Consider the following 24,952-nt stretch of genomic DNA (forward strand, 5'->3'; position numbering starts at 1 on the left):
TCTGTTCCTCACATCCCACAGAAACGCGTCTGTTCTTCACGTCCCACAAAAATGCTGTGTCCGCTCTTCACAGCCTGCAGAACCATGTGTGTCCGTTCTTCACATCCCGCAGAAACGTGTGTGTCCATTGTTCCGAGAGTTTTTCCTGGTCCTCACGCAGTGTATGAGTGTGGCATGGGCTGTGGCCTTTGGCTCTGTGATTCACTGACTTTCCCAAAGGGGTGGCCAACTTGGGGTCTGTGGGCCTGGGGTCGGGAACGCTCCACAGAGATCTTAGCAAAGGACCCCAGGCAAAGTAGGTTGGTTTGGTTTTTTAAATAAATGCTTCTCAATTTACAATGTGCCATTAGGTGATTTCCAGCATCCTAAAGTGGCTATTTTTGATGGCTTCCTCCCGTTTGTCGTTGTCTTTTGGGGAGGGGAGGTGCTGAGCCCCTCACTGTGCCTCCCAGGAGTCCTGCCTCCCACGTCGCTTCTCTAGGACAGGTAGGATCACGTCCCAGCACTCAGAGGCAACTTGGAGGGTACTTGCGCTTTCAGGACACTCGCGTTTTCGGTGTGCTCTGGATCTCGTCTCTTCTTTCCATTCTTTCCATTGTCTAAATAAGAGACTCGGGGCATCAGCAGGTCATGTCAGGAAGATTGGCTTGAGCCACATCCCAGGATTCCCAAACTTGATCATGGAAGGAGGGGGCAGACTGACATCACATTCCCTATGTCCTCTAAAGAGGGTTCATATTCGGGCTGCTTCATCCCCAGAGATGCGCTGCAGAACCAGCCTGGGTTTACAGTAAATCTGCTTCCACCATGGCAGTGAGCTCTCAGCCCTCCCGGAATGGTCTTGTCTCCAGGGCCTGTGGGTCTCTGTGGACTAATGGTGTGGGTGGGTTTCTGAGGCTGCTGGAAGCAGTGATGGTTCTGCATGGTGATGCCCAGACGGCCATCCCCACTGTTGTGTCCAGCCAGGTTCACTTGCTGCTTTGCCGTCTGATGTCTGCGAGGACATAGATGACTGGTGTCTGGGCGGGGCTTTGGGAAAGCTGTGCAGGACGTGGGGCCATTAGAGGACGTGAGGCTGTCACCAGCAGTAAAAAGTAGAACAGCCTTGGAGCCCCTCTTGTGGGTTTACGGCTTAAGGTCTGAGCACAACTTTGTTTGGAAAAAATACCTTCCTCCTGAGAAAGTGTTGACAAGCCTGCAAGCCCTGCACCCTGCAGGTGGGCAGCTGGAGAGAAGGGGCACCCTGCTGCCTGCAGGGGCCTCAGCCTGGGCCTGAGGCGTCCCTGCACTGGCCCTCTGCTCAGACCACACGGGGGGCCTCAGCCCTGGCCTGCATGCAGCAGGCATCCCTGCACTGGCCCTCCGCTCCTGCCACATGGGAGGTGGCTATGATGCCAGGCCCTTGCTCTGGGGTTCTCAGTCTGTGGTCTCAGTGGTTCAGGGATGTTTGCAAGCTCCCAAGTGACTCTGAAGTGAAAGCAGGACTAGGTCACTAGAGAATCTGGACAACAGTCTTGGCACCTTCCTTGGAGTAAGTGGCTGCCTAGGCCACTGCTGCATGTCTGCGTGGCTCCTCCATTAAGTCTGGTCCTCCTCCCTGATTGTCATCTCTTAGGGAAAGAAGAGTGTTCCCATTGCCGTGGAGAGCCCAGGACCTGAGCACTCAGCTGGCCCTCCCGTGTGACCCGCATCCTGCTGCCGCCCAGCACCTGCTGTCTTGCCCCTCGACCTGTGGCTGGGGATTTCGGGGGGTGGGAGGGGTCTGCCACTCCCGGCTGCTGCATCCCAGCAGGCTCCTCCCTCCCAGCTGGCAGATCAGTGTCACTCCATGGGTGCGCTTCCTTGAGACTGTTTTTCTGTTTTACACACAGGAAATCCTTTCTCATTTTTCAGGGCTTATGCAGATCATTTCTTTCTGTGCTTCAGTAGGAATGTCAGAGGGAAGTCTGAGATGCTGGAAACTGGGAGGAGGGAGGGGAAGGTCTGTCAGGCATAACATCGAGGTGGTCCCAGCAGAAGTGGGGCTGGTGGAGGGACGTGGGGGCCCATGTGGAATCTGTCACTTCATAGGGAGGGGTTCAGGGCATACAGTGACATCCTTGAAGCTGGCAGGGAAGGAAATCCAAATGAGCTTTTCCTTATTTTAGCCATCGATATTTAAATACATTGACTTCCAAGTTACTACCTATGAATGAAAAAAATATATAACTAAAGAGGAAAAGGAAAAAGCAGTGAGAATGAGACAGGTCCGGCACGGTGCTGCAGCAGTGCATCCGAACGGTTCCGCTTTCCTGTAAGACAGGCACTCGGAGCTGCTCTGATCACACAGCGTGGGTGAACGTGAAGATAACTGCGCTCAGTGAAAGAAGCTTGACATGAATGAGTCTAAACTCTGATTTCACCCATGCAGAATTCTAGGTGTGTGAACTGCTCTGCGGTGACATGAAGCAGGTGCGTGGCCTTCTGCTTCTAGGGGGATGGAGTCAGGGTGCCTTCTCTGTCCTCCCCACCAGGCATGGCAAAAGTGCTGGGTATTTTACATAAAACTTGCATGAAAGACTCAGCCGCCAGGGACCTCAGGACCCGTGGGACAACATGGTGGGGAGTTCCCTGGGTCATCTGTTCCAGACTGGGTACCGGACAAGTCAGGAAACTGGAAACGCCAGTGAGTACAGGCAAAAAGCGAACGAGAAAGGAAAATCCTAACAGACCCTGTTCTTTCTAAGCAACGAGCAGGAAAGGGGCAGCCTAGCCAGACAGAACAAAAGCGCTCTACTTTGGCCAAACCTCCCCCAAAACTGTGGCCACAGCCTCCCCCATGCCAGGAAAGGCCAAGTGGAGAGTTGAGGCTTCTGCTTGTGTCCAGCTGTGTCGAGGTGCTCCAGGCCACACCATCAATCAAGCTGAGAGGCGTCAGAGAGGCTGACGGGACCCGTACTCCCAGCTGAGCTAGGCTCTCAAGAGCACTCCCCACTCCCGTGTCCCTGGGGACAAGGTGGGACTGGAACTCCCTGCCTATCAGCAGGGACAAGGACCCCCTCCCGTCTGGGCATCAGCTGAGGCCAAGGGCGGAACCCAGACACCTCTAACCTGGTGGCAATGAGGCAGCACACCTCTGCCCCCAGCTGCGATGGTGTCGGAGGAGGCCGGCAAAGATGAGGTTAAAGAAGATTTGGAGTCTCATCATGTCGTGTCACATGGCCAGGTTTCAAACTGCAGGTCCTCACACGCGCCAAGAACAGGAAGACCCCATTCAGCTGACAAGAGGCAATCGACAGATACCAATTCCAACACCAAGATGACATGGGCGCCGAAGTTGCCCAGCGGTGGTTTTAAAAAAGACGTAAAGATGCTTCATTGAGCCGTCACGAGCTCCGCACGGTGAGGAAGTGGGAAGCGTCACCAAGAGAAGACAAGGGACAACCGAGTCGAGGTTTCAGAACTTAAAGTTCAGCAACCGAAATTTAAAAACTCAAATCGTACACCTCATGTATGCAGTTTTATGTACATCAGTTACATTTCAAGCTGCTCATAAGCAGAACTCAGGCTTAGTTCTAGAAAGTCAAGGATGTACTCTTCATGAGACCTCAAATAAAAGACTCAAAGTTTAGAACAAAAGAGACGGAGAGTTGCCAGATTCATACCAACAGAAGAAAGAAAGAAAATTTGGAACCAGCCTGGCCAGGGATGTGGTCCGAGACTTGGCGCTGCTCGCGCTGCTGGTCTGGGAAGTGTGGAGCGACTCGGGACGCTTGGGGAAGCGGCAGTGACAAAGGTCCTCAGATGCCAGTGCTGATACACAGCCAAGTCACTTCCCGTTCACCTGTGTCAGCTGTGGCTCTTGTCTTCACCCCCTTCCCAAGCTACTGGCCTAGCCCCCGTCTCGAATGTCATCGGCGTTGGAGCCCAGCAGTGAGAGCACAGACAACCGCCCGCTGGATGGGAGGTCTTCTTCCTGCAAGAGATGCCATCCGGCCAAGACTTCAGGCGGGTGGGACAGGCAGTGAATATGCATGAGCAGTAATTCAGTCACCATAATTTGCCCTTCTAGTTACAAATACTTGCTTCCAGCTTTCCCCATGCAAAATAAACCCTACGCAAGGAAGATGACCCCAAAGCCTGGTCCATGGCACCCAGCTTAATGCCAAGACTCTTAATATGGTGTCTTATCCTCACTCTGGATGGTCCCCTTCGTGCTCTGGAAACCCCAGAGCCGAGGAGCTGCCCACTGCCCTCCTTACCTCAGCATGCACGGGTGGGATCAGTTTGCAACAACTTGAACCAGCCCCACTTTCCAATGGAGCTAAGGTGGGAAGTGCTACAGCCCAGCACAGCTGGAAGCCTGCTGGCCTCCCTCCCGTCCTCCTTGCCTGGGCTCTGTCTCCCTGTCAGTCATTCCTGTATCTGGAGCAGGTGCCAGCACCTCCATGAAAGGCAGATGGTAAATACGCAGCTGTGTGGGCTCTGTGGTATGTGGCCACCGGATGCAGCTCAAAGGAGCCTGCTGGGCTTTCCTCCTTGGCTGCAGGGAGACAGGCCTGGGGGAGTGTCTGTCCCTGGAGGCAGAGCGGCCTCTCTGCCAGCGCAGCCCCTCACAGGCTTCACTTCTGGTCCCTCGAGAGGCAGCCTGCTCCGAGTGCCCCTGGTCACTCCCGGGCTCCTTTGGGGGCTGGGAGGGAGGAGCTCCACCTCTGTCCCCATGTCCCCTCGCAGCTCTGCCCGGCTGGAAGCCTTATGTCAGCGGTTTGGACAGAAGGTGTTATGGTCTGAACTGTGCCTTCCCACATTTCTTAAGCCAGGCTACTTTCCAGCCCGCTTGTAATGGAAACAACCACTCTAGGAGCTGGGACAGGGATGGAAGGGGCCTTGGCTGAGCATGAGATGGCATTTTCACAACTCCAGGGCACCACAGCTTTACAGCTCCAGAGCATGGGTGGGAGTCTGTTCTCTGCTGCTCCGGGCTAGGGCTCTGGATGGGCCCCACGTGGTGGGGGCCTTCAGAGTCTCTGAGGTTCAAAGCTCTTTGGACAGAGGACACTTTGCTGGGGTGCATGGTCTGTTTCTCCAGGACCCCACGGCTTCTGCATTTGTGAGCTGCTGTCCTCATTGACCACCCTCAGCACCCTGGCATAGCTCCCTGCACAGGGAGTATGGGACCAGGCAGAGGGTGCTGGGCAGAGCCCCTTCTCGCTGCGCCTCTCCAGCATTCCTTTTCTGGTCCTGGCTGTAGACTGTCCCAGTGTCTCTTGCAGTGTTTTCTGAACTTCTTGTGGCCTGGAGGTACCAGGACGGTTCTTTTAGGCACTTGTAAGAAGCCAAGCCACAGGAAGCTACTTTCCTTGTGCAAATCCTGGATTACTGGATTTCCTCACCCCAAACCTCACCTGAAAGCAGAGTTCTGAAGCAGAAGTGGCTGTTATTACAGCTCAGCTGGCTGCACCTGGTGTGAAGGGAGGCCCTGCCCACGCCTCCCCTCCAGGCTCACACAGTTGTCCCCTTTGAAGCAGGGGAGGCCTGGTTCCCTGACGTTCTGCTGCCGGGAAGATGGAGACCTGGGGCAGTGCAGGCATGTTCTTGGCGTGGGACCTCATCCTGGCAATCTTACCGTGCCTGGCAACTGCCGGTAACCTCAGCTTTCACCCGCCAGCCTGAGAGCAGCCTCAGCCGCCCCGCTGTGTCTCCACCTCAGTTTGGAGCCTGCCTGCTCAGCAGGGGAGCAGCCTCCCTGGACATCCAAGAGGCAGGTTTCCCTGGGCGAGTTGGAGGCTGTGGCCCCCAGGGGATGGAGGCAGTCCTCCCCTGGCCCTTTCCAGGGGCATGCAGTTCACGTGGGCCCTGCAACCCTGGTCTCTAGACCATTCTCCAGGTGGGGCAGATGGCCCCTCTGTGCCCCATAGCCACGTCCCAATATCTGTGCAAATGTGCACTGTGGAAGCCACTCCTGCCCTGCCCTGCGAGCCTGAGCCCCACCAACGGCACTGGCTCCACAAGGAAAAGCACAACCTTAGAACCTACAAAATCCAGCAGGCTGCTTGTGGTGCATGCCAGGTTCAGAACTTTCCCACATTGGCCCCTGGCAGCTTATTCATGCAGACCGTCTGGTTCCAGCTGATTGCCAAGATGCTGCCCGTGTCAGGAAAGTGGGTGGAGGAGGGAAGAAGGGCTCCTCGGGACAGTGGACATTTCTGCTTCACCAGGATTCCAGACACGGGCCAACCCCCAGAGCACGACTGGATGATGCCCAGGCCTAGTGTATGCACCTGTGAGTGTGGACGGCCAGCAGCAGAGGCCGGGCCCAGTGTATACACCTGTGAGTGTGGACGGCCATGGCAGAGGCCCAGCCCAGTGTATGCGCCCGTGAGTGTGGACGGCCATGGCAGAGGCCAGGTCTAGTGTATGCGCCCGTGAGTGTGGACAGCCACGGCAGAGGCCAAGCCCAGTGTATGCACCCGTGAGTGTGGACGGCCAGCGCCAGCGGCCCAGCCTAGTGTATGGACCCGTGAGTGTGGATGACCACGGCAGAGGCCGGGTCTAGTGTATGCGCTCGTGAGTGTGGATGCCACGACAGAGGCCGGGTCTAGTGTATGCACCCGTGAGTGTGGATGACCACGGCAGAGGCCAGGTATAGTGTATGCGCTCATGAGTGTGGACGACCACGGCAGAGGCCGGGTCTAGTGTATGCGCTCATGAGTGTGGATGCCACGACAGAGGCCGGGTCTAGTGTATGCGCTCGTGAGTGTGGATGCCACGACAGAGGCCGGGTCTAGTGTATGCGCTCGTGAGTGTGGACAGCCGGCGCCAGCAGCAGAGGTCAGGCCTAAGGGGCTGGGAGCTCCAGAAGGGTCATCTGTTTCTGGGCAGACCACAGGTGGCTGCTGTGGCCCTGTGCAGGGCAAGGTCATGGAGGGACCACCTTGGTGGGAGGAGCTTGTACGAAGCAGGGGCTCAGGGAACATCTGACTCCCTTTTAAAGTCATAAAATCAGATTTGAATATGAAATCTTGTGTTTTTTAAATGTTGGAACAAATTTAGACCATGTGGGCAATTGACTCACCTGTGCTTGTCACCACTTGGTGACCTCTGAGGATGGTGTGGATGTTGTCTGGTCACCAGAGGAAAAGCCAAGCACAGGGAAGGCTGGAGGCTGAGCCAGGACACATCCTGGGTAGGGGAGGGAGGACTGCCACAGCGGCTCTGATTCATGGGTCCATGGGGCCCAGGAGCGTAGGTCAGCATGGAGGTTGTCGAGGGCCCAGACTCCAGGCAAGGCCGGGCTGGGCAGGCCCCTCAGGAAGATGCTGCACAGTGGCTGGAGCCTGGCCGACAGCTTCTCTTCCTGGCAGCGTCATGTCCTGTCACCAGCCGTCCGAGCACTCTCCGACCAGAGCACGTGTTAGAGCATGGACTTGAAGTCGTGAATGAATGACTAAATGCTTTCCTAGAGGCTAACCAAAATTCATGATAAGCTAGGATGTCCATCTCCAAGTCACAGCATTTGCTATGACAGAGTCTGGGAGTAGCCTCCCCTGCAGTTTGTTCCTGGGGAGGGGCCAGCCGCCTCCTCGCTGCCGCCTAGCGCAGCTTGTCCCCGTGCCTGCCAAAGAGGTCTTCGTGCCAGCCCCACAGCAGGAGACAGCCACGGCCTGCTCTCCCCAGGCCACCACGTCCACGAGCGCCGCGGCGTGAGGGTGCAGCACCTCTGAGACGGCGTGCAGGTGGAAGTAGGCTGACAGACTCCAGAGGAGGCACCGCTAAAAACTCAGATGCAGTCTCTCAGAGGGGCCACAAGGGAGATGGCATGAATGGTTTTTAAAAAAACAAAGCGGACTTCAGAGCTGGCCTCCAGAGGAGAGCAGCACATGAGCTCTGAGGTCACCTGGTACACTTTTCGACAGAGCCCAGGAATACCCACTGCTGAGTGCTGAGTGCAGACCCAGCCCAGGAGGGCTGCAGTGCAGGGACAGGGAGGCCCTGTGAGTCCCTCCAAGCACTGCTGGAAATGTCACTCCACTCGGTGTCCACCCGAGGGGTGGGCAGCTCCACCAAATGACGCTGGCAGCGTGGGAGGCTGGTCCCCGAATGCCACAGCAGCCTCTGCTAACTTGGGGGCTACTCCCCACTCTCAGAGCCACGGCTTCCTGTGGGTGGCATTTATGAGGACGTAGGAATCACAGAAGTTAGGTACGTCTTCTCCTGAAATAAAACCCAGAGGAGGGGAGCCAGGACAGAGAGCAGCCCTCTTCTCACCTGGGCCCTGGGGGCAGAGCCTACACAGGCTCCCAGGAGTGTGGTCGGGGCCTGTTTAAACCTCATTCCCTAGGACCTGCCTGGGAGCCTCCTTCTCAAGACTTGCCCCACTCCGGAGGGTCAGCAGCACCTGAGCTGCTCTGTGGCCTATTGGCTGAGAGGAGTCTGGCGCTCCTGTGTGCGGGGGTCACAGCAAAGCCAAGTGGCTGTAACACCTTTGACCCTGGCCCCAGGTCTGTACACCTCCCTGCGGGCCGTCAGCTCCCGGCCACAGCCTGCACTGACCTGGAGCACCTTAAGAAGCCTCCCTGCAAATCCCTGTGTGTCCGAGAGGCCGGGGCTCAAACCTAACACATCGCAGCATCTGGGCACTCACTGGTGTGCTGGGCCTGGTCTGGCCACATGGCCCCTGCGTGAGGAGGACGGGGCCTGGGCATGGCCCCACATCCCTGTGAGCTGCCCATGGGCCTGGACCCTGGCTCTGGCAGACCAGGCTGCATAGCGGATCAGCTTCTCCTGAGCCATTTTCAGCCAGGCCACACCTGCCAGCTTGGGCCAGGGATAGGCAGAGCCTGGGCCGGGGTCTTGAGCTTGACCAGCAGGAAGCCGGGGCCTGAAAGCCCTGGGGAAAGGAGAGCGCAGAAGGCCAGCATCATGGCAGCCCCAGGGGAACTAGGCCCCAGGCCTGGCGGGGTCTGCATCTCAGTTCCATGGGGGAAGCTGTGACCACAGACACGATGACCTCACCAACAAAGAGCTGCCCGTCTTCCAGAATCTAAGCCAGAGGTCTGGGAGCCCTTGATCAGCAGAGGGGCAAGGAGGGGCCCGGACAACAGGGAGGCCAGGCCACCCACAGCTCCTCCTTCAGCCTCGCAGAGGGGCCGCCTGGTCTGCTCCGAGCTTCGCCTGCTCTCCTGGCTGTAGCTGCCCCACTCCAGGAGCCGATGTCAGCAGACCCACGGGCATGCAAACAGAAGGAACCTCGGACCCCTTCCTTACTCAGTACCTCCCTATGCATCTGATCCAAACCCTCCCAATTCTGCCTCCAAAATGGACCCTGACCCTCCCCAGTCCTACTGTTCCGTCTCCAAAACCAGTCCACCCAGGCAGTGGCTGGAGGACAGCCCACCTGCGCCAGGCCTGTGTGCGCCTTTCCTGGCACCTGAGTGGGGTTTGGTGCTTGCTACCTCTGGCCGGGCCTGCTGGTCATGTCTTCCTGCCCTGCTGGTCCTCATCTCCATGACAGCACTAGGCCTCCCTGCCATGCTTTGTAAGCACTGCACACCGCCTGGCCTGGGATCACGTGTGCCAGCTCCTCTGCTTACAGGACTTGGCTGCCCTTTACACTTTATTCACTAAAACCTTGTGACATGTGAGAATTAGCATGTGACATATGTAATGTGACCTATGGAGCTTAGCTTCCTAATTAACAGCCGTGACCCCGTGACTAGGCTAAGTGAGATGGGACCCTCCTCTCCCAGACGTCACGATGACCCTGTTTGTTTCCTTAGCTCTTCTCTTTAAAATCATTTTATCTCATTAAACATGATTGTTTGTTCCTGAACTCTTAGAAACAGGCATAGACTTCCAAAACCTGTTCTTTTTAGTCAAACACAAGGTCTGTTAGATTGGTGTGTGTTTGTGGGCAGAGCTGCAGTTTCTGCTGACGGCTGCACAGTGTTCCACTGTGTGAATATGCTTAATGCATTCATTCTCCTGGCAGGGTCATGTGGCTCATTTGCCATCATAAGTGATACTTCTGTGGACATTCTAGTGTTTCTTTTGGTGCACACGTGAGGTTTTTTTGGTTTAAAGAATTGCTGCATCATAAAGTCTGTGAAAGATTAACCTTCAGGATCACGCCAAATTTTGTTTCAAAGCACGGATACTGATTCCCATCTTCCCAGCAGCGTGTTAGCACTGCCGATGAGCTACAGTCTCACCAGCATTCTGAATGTTTGCCAACTCAGTGAATGTAAATAACGTTTCACCGTGGTCTGTATCTCCCATCCCACATGCTCTTCTTGTGCCACGGCTCTGATGCTCCTTCCACCAGGGAGGGAATCGTGATCCCCCCTTTAATCTGGGCAGGCACGTGCCTCCAGTGGAAATGATGCTATGTGACATCCGTGTCCGAGCCATGGGCAGCAGCGTGACACTGCGGGGATCCTGGGATGCTGGCTCTTGGAGCCCAGGGACCCGGTGTGAGGAGGACAGGCCACAGCAACTTAGCTTCACGTTGCAGGGCATGGATACGTGGACATGCTTCTGTGGGCCGTTCCACGCCAGAGGCCCACTTGTAGCCCTTGGTTGTCTACTTATAAGCAGTATTAAAATTAGCCGGAAATCTCTTCCTGTGATATCAGTTTACATCTTGCCAACAGTTAAGTGAGCAGGAAGCTAGCGCTAACCTCTTCTCCCATTTCATTAGTGTTAATTTTATATTTTAAGCACATTTAATGGTTACATATTATTCTGTCCCCTTTAACTCCATCATTTAGTCCTAGTTCAATAGTTAAATATGTTTGACACTTATCACCTACCTGTTGACAAAGCTTCTCCAGTTATTTCATGGTTGGTCCTTCAGGATGGGCTGTGAGAAAAGCATCCCCTGTGTTCTCGTGGAGTTACGTCTTCTCATCTGTAGCCTTCACGGGAGAAGGGCAATTTGACTCCGTAAAATCCTTGGTTCACATTTTTCTCTTTGTATCTGAAATATGCTGCTTTGCCCCATGATGATTCTGACTGTGTAGGCCTAGGCTAATGTGTGTGTTTGTGTCTTAGTTTCTGTTATGGCTGTTGTTGTTTTTGAGATGGAGTCTCGCTTTGCCACCCAGGCTGGAGTGCCGTGGTGTGACCTTGGCTCGCTGCAAACTCCACCTCCTGGGTTCAAGCAGTTCTCCTGCCTCAGCCTCCCGAGTAGCTGTGATTACAGGCACGTGCCACCACACCTGGCTAATTTTTGTATTTTTAGTAGAGATGGGGTTCCACCATGTTGCCCAGCATGGTCTCAAACTTCTGACCTCAAGTGATCCACCTGCCTCGGCCCCCGAAAGTGCTGGGATTGTAGGTGTGAGCCACTGCACCTAGCCCTATATCTTAGTTTTTAACCAAAAGTTTAAAAGTAAATATATAAAAATTTTAAGAATAGAAAAAAAGCCTATAGAATAAGGATATAAAGAAAATATTTTGTGGAGCTGTACTGTGTGTATGTGTGTGTGTGTGTGTGTGTGTGTTTTAAGCTAAGTGCTATAAGAGTCAAAAAGTTAAAAAAAAATTAAAAGCTTATAGTGTAAAAATGTTACAGTAAATTTAATTTATTGGAGAAAGAAAAATATTTGTATAAATTGACTGTAGCCTAAGTGGCTGGTACTTAGAGTCTATAGCAGTAATCCTGTCCCAGGCCTTCACATTCACTCACCACTCACTCAGGGACTCGCCCAGAGCAACTTCCAGTCCGGCAAGCTCCATTCATAGTAAGTGCCCTAAATAGGTGCGCCGTTTTGTTATCAGCTCACTGCAGCCTTGACCTCCTGGGCTCAAGTGATCCTCCCACCTCAGCTTCCTGAGTAGCTGGCATGTGCCACCATGCCTGGCTAACTTTTAAATTTTTTGTAGAGCCGAGGTCTCTGCCTAGGCTGGTCTTGAACTCCTAGGCTCAGATGATCCTCCTGCCTCAGGCTTCCAAAGTTCTGGGATTACAGATGTGAGCCTCTGTTAATTTTCTTTTCTCCTTCATGTTGAGTTATACCTACTGTTTGGCATGACAAATAATGTTTGTTTGTATCCTGGAAGTATGGGTTATTATGTTATGAGATTCTGAATCTTGCATGAATCTATTTTGGCCTCTGCTGACACCATGGGGAAGGGATGACTTGTTACCAGCAAGCCAGGGTGGACGTCCGGGCTCCTCCCTGGCTCCTGCGGACACCACTGGTGGGGAGAGACGTGCTTGGTACTGCAGGGAGGGAGTGGATGTCCAGGCTTCCCTCTCAGCCCTCCGACGGGGCCAGGCACTGCATGGGTGCCGTCATCTCTGCGTGGACGAGGGCAGTATTGTCAGATGCTTCCGACTTAGTAGTTTCCCCTTTCCCATTCTTTTCCCTAGAGAGAACTTTTCTTGAGATTCCTTCCTTCCTTCCTTCCTTCCTTCCTTCCTTCCTTCCTTCCTTCCTTCCTTCCTTCCTTCCTTTTTCTTTCTTCCTTTTTTGGCATTTTTAAGGATTTTTTTTGGTGTGTATCCTTTGGCATTTTTAAGTTGCAAGCTTTTCCAGTGACCTGTCTGAAATATACAGGAGGAAAAGCAAACAAAATGAACAAACAAGAAGCCCAAAGAATAGTGACCTCACCGCTGTGTCATTCTTCAAATCCCAAGGGCCCGAGCCAGTCCCCCTTCTTCCCTGCAGCTTTCAGGGTTCTTTTCTGTTTGTTCCACATGTAGTGTCCGGAGTTGTTGGTTTTATGCAGCAGGAAGTCAGGAGAGAGGTTCCTATTCCGTCCCGCCCAGGACTGGAAGGCCATGGCTTCCTTTATGTGACCTCTGTCCTCTGTGCCTTCACAGTTTTCTTGGTTAATCTCATTAGAGGGTTGCATATTGTTTAGACTTTAAGAACCAAATTTTAAACATCCTGCTCTTCTCAGTTGCCTTTTTTTCTTTGCTTAAGGTCGGGGGAAACCCCGCAGGAGCCGAGGCAAGGGTCTGAGGCCTCAGTCTGCTCTCACATAAACATGGAATTAGAAAAGAATTAGAGGTATGGTTACACAATTATTCCTATATATGGTCATAAAGAATCCCATAGCTATTCACATTAATCATAAATATACGTATAGACAATCGTGTAATCTTTAATCTCACTAATAAGTCTCAGGTCAAGAAGTACGGAACCGAACTGGTGTTGGGAAAGAGGTGACCCTAAGGTAAGATGCTCTAAGCCCTCTGTCACGCCTGCATAAGGGCTGCTGGAGGACGCCTCGGCCGTGCGGCAGTGCCAGCACTGGGAAAGTGCCAGCTGTTTAGCCAGCTAGGGACGGAGACATCCAAGATGGCCGAGACATCGCCTTCCTCGGGGGAGTGAGGAGAAAACTCCACTTCTCCAAGCTCCTGTGGTAGGCCTGGCGGCTGTCAGGGAGGCCCGCAGACGTCCGGGGGACTTAATTGTCTCTGTGTGACGCTGTGCCTCAGCGGTCACGTTCCACGTCTACTTTCACGTTCTGCATCAGCACCTGGTTCTTCTCTTTCTTCTCAGATAAGAATTAGTAATAGTAAAATAAATTTTAATGTCCTTGATATTCTTGACAAGTGTGAAAAAAGTGCTGACGCCTTAGGTTTTCTCCTCGCCTCGGCTTCTTGAAAATCCTGAGCCCCTGTCTCCAAGACATGTGACTTACCTGACCCTGTCACTGACCACCGTTGCCTCAGCCTTTCTACCCTGCTCCCTGCTTAGTACTCAGTAAAAGTCAGAGTGTCCAGGCCCTCAGGGGCACCGCCGGTCTCCGAGATTTGGTAGCGGTGGACCCCTGGGCCAAACTCTCTTTTCTCCATCTGTGTCTCGTTGTCTTTATTTCCACAGTCTCTCCTCTCCACACCAGCAGGGGGCACTCACAGGACCCTGTGGGCCGGGCCCTGCAGCTGAACTTCTGAACTCCTGAACTTCTTCCTACTTTCTGTGGATACTTCGACACTTTCTGTTCTCTGTCTAACTTCTTAAATTGGATTTGTGACTCACTAATTTTCTGTGTTTCTTTAGTCCTTTTAAAAGTTGTAAACTTTAAGTTCCTGCTGCTTAAGCACCCATGTGCACACGTGTGTGAGCATGTGCCTTTGCCGCGTGTGTGAGCTGCTAAAGGCGCACGTGTGTGTGCCTTTGCCATGTGTATGTGTGTGTGCGAGTTGCTTATGTGCCCATGTGCACGTGTATGTGCCTTTGCCGTGTGTGTGTGAGCTGCTTAAGCACCCGTGTGAATGTGTGTGTGTGCCTTTGCCATATGTATGCGTGTGTGTGAGCTGCTTATGTGCCCATGTGCACGTGTGTGTGCCTTTGCCGTGTGTATGTGTGAGCTGCTTATGTGCCCATGTGCACGTGTGTGTGCCTTTGCCGTGTGTATGTGTGAGCTGCTTATGTATCCATGTGCACGTGTGTGTGCCTTTGCCGTGTGTGTGTGAGCTGCTTAAGCACCCGTGTGAATGTGTGTGCCTTTGCTATGTGTATGCGTGTGTGAGCTGCTTATGTGCCCATGTGCACGTGTGTGTGCCTTTGCCGTGTGTATGTGTGAGCTGCTTATGTACCCATGTGCACATGTGTGTGCCTTTGCCGTGTGTGTGTGAGCTGCTTAAGCACCCGTGTGAATGTGTGTGTGTGCCTTTGCCATGTGTATGTGAGTGTGCGAGTTGCTTATGTGCCCATGTGCACGTGTGTGTGCCTTTGCCGTGTGTATGTGTGAGCTGCTTATGTACCCATGTGCACGTGTGTGTGCCTTTGCCGTGTGTGTGTGAGCTGCTGAAGCACCCGTGTGAATGTGTGTGTGTGCCTTTGCCATGTGTATGCATGCGTGTGAGCTGCTTATGTGCCCATGTGCACGTGTGTGTGCCTTTGCCGTGTGTATGTGTGAGCTGCTTATGTATCCATGTGCACGTGTGTGTGCCTTTGCCGTGTGTGTGTGAGCTGCTTAAGCACCCGTGTGAATGTGTGTGTGCCTTTGCTATGTGTATGCGTGTGTGTGAGCTGCTTATGTGCCCATGTGCACGTGTGTGTGCCTTTGCCGTGTGTATGTGTGAGCTGCTTATGTACCCATGTGCACATGTGTGTGCCTTTGCCATGTGTGTGTGAGCTGCTTAAGCACCCGTGTGAATGTGTGTGTGCCTTTGCCATGTGTATGTGAGTGTGCGAGTTGCTTATGTGCCCATGTGCACGTGTGTGTGCCTTTGCCGTGTGTATGTGTGAGCTGCTTATGTACCCACGTGCACGTGTGTGTGCCTTTGCCGTGTGTGAGCTGCTGAAGCACCCGTGTGAATGTGTGTGTGTGCCTTTGCCATGTGTATGCATGCGTGTGAACTGCTTATGTGCCCATGTGCACGTGTGTGTGCCTTTGCCGTGTGTATGTGTGAGCTGCTTATGTATCCATGTGCACGTGTGTGTGCCTTTGCCGTGTGTGTGTGAGCTGCTTAAGCACCCGTGTGAATGTGTGTGTGCCTTTGCTATGTGTATGCGTGTGTGTGAGCTGCTTATGTGCCCATGTGCACGTGTGTGTGCCTTTGCCGTGTGTATGTGTGAGCTGCTTATGTACCCATGTGCACGTGTGTGTGCCTTTGCCGTGTGTGTGTGAGCTGCTGAAGCACCCGTGTGAATGTGTGTGTGTGCCTTTGCCATGTGTATGCATGCGTGTGAGCTGCTTATGTGCCCATGTGCACATGTGTGTGCCTTTGCCGTGTGTATGTGTGAGCTGCTTATGTAGCCATGTGCACGTGTGTGTGCCTTTGCTGTGTGTGTGTGTGAGGTGCTGAAGCACCCGTGTGAATGTGTGTGTGTGCCTTTGCCATGTGTATGCATGTGTGTGAGCTGCTTATGTGCCCATGTGCACGTGTGTGTGCCTTTGCCGTGTGTATGTGTGAGCTGCTTATGTAGCCATGTGCACGTGTGTGTGCCTTTGCCATGTGTGTGAGCTGCTTAAGCACCCATGTGAACGTGTGTGTGTGCCTTTGCCATGTGTACGCATTTGTGTGAGCTGCTTATGTGCCCATGTGCACGTGTGTGTGCCTTTGCCATGTGTATGCATGTATATGAGCTGCTTATGTGCCCATGTGTGTGTGCCTTTGCCGTGTGTGTGAGCTGCTTAAGCACCCATGTGAACGTGTGTGTGTGCCTTTGCCGTGTGTATGCATGTGTGTGAGCTGCTTATGTGCCCATGTGCACATGTGTGTGCCTTTGCCATGTGTATGCATGTATATGAGCTGCTTATGTGCCCATGTGTGTGTGCCTTTGCCGTGTGTGTGTGAGCTGCTTAAGCACCCATGTGAACGTGTGTGTGTGCGCCTTTGCCGTGTGTATGCATGTGTGTGAGCTGCTTATGTGCCCATGTGCACGTGTGTGTGCCTTTGCCATGTGTATGCATGTATATGAGCTGCTTATGTGCCCGTGTGTGTGCCTTTGCCGTGTGTGTGTGAGCTGCTTAAGCACCCATGTGAATGTGTGTGAGTGTGTGCCTTTGCCATGTGTATGCATGTGTGCAGTTTGCAGCTGAGTTTGCTGTTTTTATCTGGACCGTGCCCAGGAGGGAATGCGACACCCTTGGGGTCCTTGCCTTTGAAGCTGATCTGTTGTGGCGGCCAGTTCAGCAAGATGTGAAAGCCATTGCTCTGCTGTTACTCATGGGGTCTCACAGCAGGGCAGGCCCGAGGTGAGGAGGGGGATCGCACTCTCCTTTATCTCCTCCGTGTCCTTGCCTTCCTAAACAGCTGTGTTCCCCGCTGAAAAGGGAGCTGCAGAGCATTTCCACTTGGAGATTCTGTCTCATTCCTATCCGGCGCTGTCAGGGACCTGCTCTCAGGCTCCCCCGGGCATGTGCATGAGGTTGGAAGAAGCGGGTCACTGCAGGAGTGGGTCGGTCTGTCACGCCACCCTCTCCAGTCTGGTCTCATGGTGTTCCTTACCAATTTAGGGACTTACTAGGGGGATATCTGGATGGATAGATACATGTTATGAACCAGTTCCCCTTCAGTGTTTCTACAGTGATGTAAATTTTCCAATGAAACATCCTTTGGTGAAGTTCATTATTTTCTGGTCTCGCGTCGTTAGCAGAGACCGTCTGCTGTCTGTGACGCTTGCTTTTCATGTAACTTACTGCAGTTTCATTTGTGCCCTAATACAAGCTAGATTGGTTTGTAATGAAAGTTTCAAGTATGTTTTAGAAGAAAGTCTAAGCTCTATGATTAGAGTACAAAGTTTGATGTAATGTCCCTAAGACCTTGTCCTGTTACTGGCTCTCCTTCATGTTTAGTTATTTCTGACCTCGTACCTCTCCGTGGCTGACAGTCAGTGCGATTAATGATTAATGATTAATCATGAGTTAATGATTGCTATTCTTGTGTCTCTGTTTGTTTCCCCAGCACCTACAGTTTCTGCATTAGAAAGCCAGCTTCTGTGTTTGGGGGTTCTGGTAGGTTCTTAACTCGCGTGGCCTCATTGTGCACCGGGTCCTCCGGCATCGGGAAGTGCCCTCCTGGCCTTGCTTCCTGCTTTGAGGTGAGGCTGGGCCTCGTCTGACAGGCAGATTTCAACCCGTGCTCTTCGGCCTGGCGCATCTGCCTGACGTGCTTCGGCTCACTTCTTGACATTTAGCCTTTTCAGATCGCTTGGCAGTTGTGTCTCTTGTGTAAAGCAGAGCTGGCTTTGTGAGCCGAGTGGAGGATCCCGCAGGGCCGGAACCGTTTATGTTTACTCACGTGTTGCTCGGACCACTGTGTCCAGCCGCAACTACCACGTAACTTGTTCCTGTATTTAATGTGTGTTGTGTTTTATTTATTGTGCATCTGTTTTTTAAATGTAGTTTGTGTCTTCACTTATCTTTTTCTATTGTTTTTGGCATTTAGGAAGGTCTGTGCTTTGTCCTGTTAGCTGCTGTTATAATAACACTCCTCATAGCACCTTAGTCCTCTGTTTCCTTTTCTTTGTTTTTTTGTTTTGTTTTGTTTTTTTGAGATGAAGTCTCGCTTTGTCACCAGGCTGGAGTGCAGTGGTGAAATCTCAGCGCAGTGCAACCTCTGCCTCCTGGGTTTAAGCGATTCTCCAGCCTCAGCCTCCCGAATAGCTGGGACTACAGGCGTCCCCCACCACATGCAGCTATTTTTGTATTTTTAGCAGAGATGGGGTTTCACCATGTTGGCCAGTGATCTCCTGACTCCAGGGAGATTCTTTTGTAGGAGGTTTCTCACGAAGGGCCTGGAAACAAAATGTTCCTTGAGTTCTTGGGTATTTAAAACTCTTTCTATTTAGCTTTAGTTTTGAAAGACAGTTTGGCTGACATAAAGTCCTTTGCTCACACCTTATTTTTACTTGAATTTATGAAAATACTCCTCCACTGTTCACTTATCTGGTACATGGTAGTCAGGAAGTCCGATCCCCATCTGATTTTCTTTCCTTTCTGAATGAGCTGGCCTTTTTGCCTGGAGTCCCAAAGAATTTTCTCTTCCGTTTCCATCACTTACTGGGCTCTGCCTTCAGGGCAGCCGTCCAGGGTCAGTTTGTTCAAGTGCACGATGAGCCTTTCAACTTGTAGATTACTTTCTTCCTGAGAACATTTCCAGGGTTTTAAGTATTAGCTCTGTTTTGTGCTTTTGCTTTTCGTTCTTGGGAACTCCAGTCTGTGTTTCTTGGATCCTTGTGGCCTGGACTCTGCATCTGGCAGCTTCTCTGCACGTCTCTAACCTCTTCTCAGCCTCATGTTCTCTTGGATGAACTCAGTCCTCCTGCAGTGTCCCTTATGCAGTTGATACCGGTACACGGTGTCCAGGTTCTTGGCATCTCGAACAAAGGATTGGACAAAATGCACAAACAAAGCAGGGAAAGGAAGAGCAGGCATTCACTGAGAACGGAAGTGCACACAAGTGTGGGAGCCGCGCTCACGGGACAAAATGCACAAACAAGGAAAGGAAGAGCAGGCATTCACTGAGAACGGAAGTGCACACAAGTGTGGGAGCCGCGCTCACGGGACAAAATGCACAAACAAGGAAAGGAAGAGCAGGCATTCAGTGAGAACGGAAGTGCGCGCAAGTGTGGGAGCCGCGCTCACGGGACAAAATGCACAAACAAGGAAAGGAAGAGCAGGCATTCACTGAGAACGGAAGTGCACGCAAGTGTGGGAGCCGCGCTCACGGGACAAAATGCACAAACAAGGAAAGGAAGAGCAGGCATTCACTGAGAACGGAAGTGCACGCAAGTGTGGGAGCCGCGCTCACGGGACAAAATGCACAAACAAGGAAAGGAAGAGCAGGCATTCAGTGAGAACGGAAGTGCGCGCAAGTGTGGGAGCCGCACTCACGGGACAAAATGCACAAACAAGGAAAGGAAGAGCAGGCATTCACTGAGAACGGAAGTGCACACAAGTGTGGGAGCCGCGCTCACGGGACAAAATGCACAAACAAGGAAAGGAAGAGCAGGCATTCACTGAGAACGGAAGTGCACACAAGTGTGGGAGCCGCACTCACGGGACAAAATGCACAAACAAGGAAAGGAAGAGCAGGCATTCAGTGAGAACGGAAGTGCGCGCAAGTGTGGGAGCCGCGCTCACGGGACAAAATGCACAAACAAGGAAAGGAAGAGCAGGCATTCACTGAGAACGGAAGTGCACGCAAGTGTGGGAGCCGCGCTCACGGGACAAAATGCACAAACAAGGAAAGGAAGAGCAGGCATTCAGTGAGAACGGAAGTGCGCGCAAGTGTGGGAGCCGCACTCACGGGACAAAATGCACAAACAAGGAAAGGAAGAGCAGGCATTCACTGAGAACGGAAGTGCACACAAGTGTGGGAGCCGCGCTCACGGGACAAAATGCACAAACAAGGAAAGGAAGAGCAGGCATTCACTGAGAACGGAAGTGCACGCAAGTGTGGGAGCCGCGCTCACGGGACAAAATGCACAAACAAGGAAAGGAAGAGCAGGCATTCACTGAGAACGGAAGTGCACACAAGTGTGGGAGCCGCACTCACGGGACAAAATGCACAAACAAGGAAAGGAAGAGCAGGCATTCACTGAGAACGGAAGTGCACGCAAGTGTGGGAGCCGCGCTCACGGGACAAAATGCACAAACAAGGAAAGGAAGAGCAGGCATTCACTGAGAACGGAAGTGCACACAAGTGTGGGAGCCGCGCTCACGGGACAAAATGCACAAACAAGGAAAGGAAGAGCAGGCATTCACTGAGAACGGAAGTGCACACAAGTGTGGGAGCCGCACTCACGGGACAAAATGCACAAACAAGGAAAGGAAGAGCAGGCATTCAGTGAGAACGGAAGTGCGCACAAGTGTGGGAGCCGCGCTCACGGGACAAAATGCACAAACAAGGAAAGGAAGAGCAGGCATTCACTGAGAACGGAAGTGCACGCAAGTGTGGGAGCCGCGCTCACGGGACAAAATGCACAAACAAGGAAAGGAAGAGCAGGTATTCACTGAGAACGGAAGTGCGCGCGAGTGTGGGAGCCGCGCTCACGGGACAAAATGCACAAACAAGGAAAGGAAGAGCAGGCATTCACTGAGAACGGAAGTGCGCACAAGTGTGGGAGCCGCGCTCACGGGACAAAATGCACAAACAAGGAAAGGAAGAGCAGGCATTCACTGAGAACGGAAGTGCACACAAGTGTGGGAGCCGCGCTCACGGGACAAAATGCACAAACAAGGAAAGGAAGAGCAGGCATTCACTGAGAACGGAAGTGCACGCAAGTGTGGGAGCCGCGCTCACGGGACAAAATGCACAAACAAGGAAAGGAAGAGCAGGTATTCACTGAGAACGGAAGTGCGCGCGAGTGTGGGAGCCGCGCTCACGGGACAAAATGCACAAACAAGGAAAGGAAGAGCAGGCATTCACTGAGAACGGAAGTGCGCACAAGTGTGGGAGCCGCGCTCACGGGACAAAATGCACAAACAAGGAAAGGAAGAGCAGGCATTCACTGAGAACGGAAGTGCACACAAGTGTGGGAGCCGCGCTCACGGAATCTTCTGGGGTCTCAGTACTCCAGATGTTTTCCATGGGTACCTGGCGAATAGTCTATGAAAATGAAGAGAATGAAGGGAAGTCACAGAGCCACTTAGTCGGAATGTGCCCTATTGCAGATGGAAAGGGTGTTGTTTGGAGTCCGTGGTCTGTGTTAATGGAGAGAATGCACGTGACGTTGCAGAGTGTCGATGGCATCGGGGAGAGGATGAGCGAAGCCGCAGAGCCATTCACATCCCTGTGGTTGCTGAGGAGCTTTCACTTGGAGTTACAGGAAGTCAGCCTGGCTTGGCCTTCTGTTCCCTGCCTCCAGGCCCCATGCTCCTGCCTTGCGTTCTGCTGAGTTCTCTCTTTTGGTGCCTTGTAACTTAGTCTCATTTCTAGGCCAATTGTGGTGTTCTCATTAACTTTTTTCATAGGTTAAATTTATTATCGTTTCAGAGTTTCTTGTTTTAACAGTGCATTTGTGTTCTTGGCATTTTTAGTGTGTCACTTCTGGTGTTTGTCACATCTGTGCTGCAGCGCTGTGTGGGAGTTTGCAATTCCGTCAGCTGAAGAAGTTTCAGGGCCCACATCCTGTTTCCTTCTCCCAGAACCATGATGGACTTCGGGAGGGTCTGCTGCTTGGAGAGAATCACCTACCAAAGGGGTTCTGTGTGCCTCTGTTTTCTATTTTGACTTTCAAAGCACTTGGATTTCCCTGCACTCGCAGTAGCAGGTGTTTCTAGCTGGGAATGGACGTGCCGAGTGACATGCCGTGGGTTCCCAGGTTTCTTTGTCCAACAGCATCCTTTTTTGTGGGTCAGCAAAAAACGTAGTTTTTTTTTTTTAGAGAAAAAATACCAAATGGTGCATTTGGAGATGGATTAAATATGTGTCTTCTTATGCCTTGCTATGCTTTTATTTCCATAGGAAACTGAATTTCCACTCTTTCCATCCTTCCTTCCCTTTTTCTCCCAAGGTTCCAAATATTCTTTTTTTTAAAAAAAAAAGACAGAGTCTCACTCTGTCACCCAGGCTGCAGGGCAGTGATATGATCTCGGCTCACGGCAACCTCCACCTCCTGGGTTCAAGTAATTCTCCTGCCTCAGTCTCCCAAGTAGCTGGGATTACAGACGCCCACCACCACACCTGGCTAATTTTTGTATTTTTAGTAGAGATGGGGTTTCACCATGTTAGCCAGGCTGGTCTCGAACTACTGACCTTAACTGATCCTCTAACCTCAGCTTCCCAAAGTGCTGGGATTACAGGCATGAGCCACCACATCCAGCCCCAGATGTGCCTTCTTTTTCCAAGTCTCTCCTCTAAGAGCATGCTGAAATTGAAGAAATTAGATGAAATCCTTTCACTATCAGTGAAATTAGAAAACCAGCAATGTGTTTCAATTAATATATGACAAATATTATTTTAAAATAGTGTACATGTAAAAACATGAAAAGAAAAAATAAATCAGTGTACATGTAAGCAAATATACTAAGTACAATTTTATCAAAACGTTTCATGTAGACGTCTCACTTGGGAGTGGAAGCCTGCCTTTGTGCTGAGTCGCCTCCTCTGGGGTATGGGGGAATAGCCCCAGGGCGAGCGCTTGCAGGCACTTCGTCTCCACACTCACTCATGCTAAGACGTGTTTACTGCTGCTGAAGGCAAGAGGCCATTCCGCCGAAGCCCGATGCTGACGGACAGGCCCTGTGCCGCCAATGCTCACACGGCCCGTGTTTTTGTGTTTTAGGTAGGTGGGCTCCACCACAGAAGTCAACCCTTCTGTAAATCACCCGCTCTGGCTGTGATGCTCTGAGTTCAACACGTCTGAACTGTTGCTGTCTATGGATCTGCTCTAAACCTTATAGCTGCTTATGGGGGAAGGTGAGTTACTCTCTTCTGTTTGCATGTTTGTTTGTTCACCAAGAATCTATATGACAAAGTCAACTTGCCCTTGACAAATGAAGGATGTTAGAAGTGACGCAGTGCTGTATTTCACCCTGCTTCAGTCCACAGTGCGCTCTGAGGCCTATTCCGTATATGACTCTGGGAAATCAGGAGTCCCTGGTTTTGGTAGCAGTGAGCTGGTTGTGGTCGAACACCTTGGGGTCCAGTTCCAGGCCAGGTGGTTCTCGCACGGCCTTCTGGCTCTGCCCTGGAGCCAGCCCTGAGACGCCAGGGAAGCACAGGTTTCAGGAATGAAGGACACGAAGCCTGCGCTGGGGGCTGAAGAGCATCTTGAGGTGTCTGGAAACAGTAGGCGATGAGAGCGTCAAGAGTGGGGGTGCTGTTTTGGTGCCTGGTGACACCCTGTGGCTTGAGCTGTTACCATGAACTTGTATTGATACAATTGCAAGGAGAGTTGGATGAATGAGCAGTTGTTTGGTGATTTTAACACATGTCTCAAAGAAGTAGGTCAACAAAACATAAGCCGGAGTATTAATGTCTTCAGCAGTATAATAATTAAGTTTGAGCTGTTGGGTGTATTTTGAACTCTACATGTTACTTTGTAAGCATACAGAGAACATACAAAACTAGGATGTGTACAGGTGAGTCTGTCTGTCACATAGGGATGTGTGCGTACAGGGGAAGTCCACCTGTAACACAACGTGTGGAGATCGTAATTCAGTTAAACTGGGAATTAATCATAAAGGAATAGCTTATGTAAATAATATGCTATAAAAACTTCTTGTTAGAAATAAAATCATAAGGGAAACGCAAGAACTTAGGGCTGAGTGGTTATGAAGCAGTGTATGTCTAAATTAGCCTGACACAGCTAAAGCAGTGCCTAGAAGGACATTTGTAGCTATAAACACACGTCTTAAGAAGCACGAAAAATTAACTCCAGAAGCTGAAAAAAGAGCAAGGGAGAAAGCCCAAGGATCCATAAGGCAGGAAAGAATACAGGAAATGGCAGGAGTCAGTGAAATAGAGAGCACAGAAAGACAAGAGCAGCAGAGCTAAGAGCTGTTTTGTGCTTTAGAGTCTGTAGTTAGAGCTCTGGGTAAAGAAATGCAGGGGTGATACTGGTGACAGTCGACTGAACAGAATAAAGGAAAGAATGAATGAGCGAATAAATAAAAAATAATAAATATAGTTGGATGGATAGATAAGAAATAACCATAGATACAACCAAGAAGAAAAGTTACTGTGGGAAACCACATGCTGACATGTTTGAAAGCTTAGGTGACACTGGTAACTTCCTGGGAAAATACAAAGTTCCAAAATAGACTTGAGAAGAAACAGAGAACCTGGATAGGCCAATAGAAACTAAAGAAATTTAAATGACATCAAACGACGTTCTCACATTTTTATGGGTGAATTATACCTAATTTTAAGGAGCACTTGATTTCTAACTTGTACAGCTTGTTTCAGAAAATAGAGAATAAAATAAAAGCTCCTCAGCCCTGAGGCTGGGATGAAGAGAGGCTGGTCAACAGGTATGCGACGTTACGGTTAGACAGGGGGAGTAAATGTTGGTGTTCTGTTAACAGTATGGCGACTATAGCTAACAATAATGGGTCTGCTGAAAGACAGGATTTTGAATGTTATCACCAAATGATAAATGTTTACAATGATGGATATGCCGATAACCCTGGTTTGATCACTATATAATGTATACACGTACTGAAGCATCATACTGTATCCTATAGATATGTACAACTATTACGTGTCAATTATAAATAAAGATTAAAAAACGATAAGGAATGTGGCCTGGAAAAGACAAGGAAAAATTTCCCCAAAGCCTTCAGAAGGACACCGCCCTGCAGACCAGACACTCTGCAAAGCCTACAGAAGGACACCGCCCTGCAGACCAGACACTCTGCAAAGCCTTCAGAAGGACACCGCCCTGCAGACCAGACACTCTGCAAAGCCTACAGAAGGACACCACCCTGCAGACACTCTCCAAAGCCTTCAGAAGGACACCGCCCTGCAGACCAGACACTCTGCAAAGCCTACAGAAGGACACCACCCTGCAGACACTCTCCAAAGCCTTCAGAAGGACACCGCCCTGCAGACCAGACA

The 24,952-nt window shown here is 51.5% G+C and overlaps 1 protein-coding gene across 19 annotated transcripts in view; it reads left to right on the forward strand.

The window, feature by feature from the left end:
• PCBP3 (poly(rC) binding protein 3) overlaps positions 1-24,952 on the forward strand; it is a 290,673-nt gene that overhangs the window by 155,478 nt on the left and 110,243 nt on the right. For 11 of the 19 annotated variants that reach the window (XM_064380238.1, XM_064380245.1, XM_064380254.1 and 8 more), the window contains exons 1-2: positions 17,381-17,486; positions 22,677-22,810. In XM_064380238.1, coding sequence (XP_064236308.1) covers positions 22,801-22,810 — 10 coding nt within the window. In that variant the 5' untranslated portion in view covers positions 17,381-17,486; positions 22,677-22,800. Of the gene's footprint in view, positions 1-17,380; positions 17,487-22,676; positions 22,811-24,952 lie in introns of those variants that run through there. The other 8 variants (XM_064380239.1, XM_064380246.1, XM_064380240.1 and 5 more) reach the window with 1 other exon arrangement.

The sequence above is a fragment of the Aotus nancymaae genome, unplaced genomic scaffold, assembly GCF_030222135.1.
Source record: "Aotus nancymaae isolate 86718 unplaced genomic scaffold, 86718_ANA_hifiasm-v0.15.2.pri h1tg000022l_1, whole genome shotgun sequence".
NCBI classification, from domain to species: Eukaryota; Metazoa; Chordata; class Mammalia; order Primates; family Aotidae; genus Aotus; species Aotus nancymaae.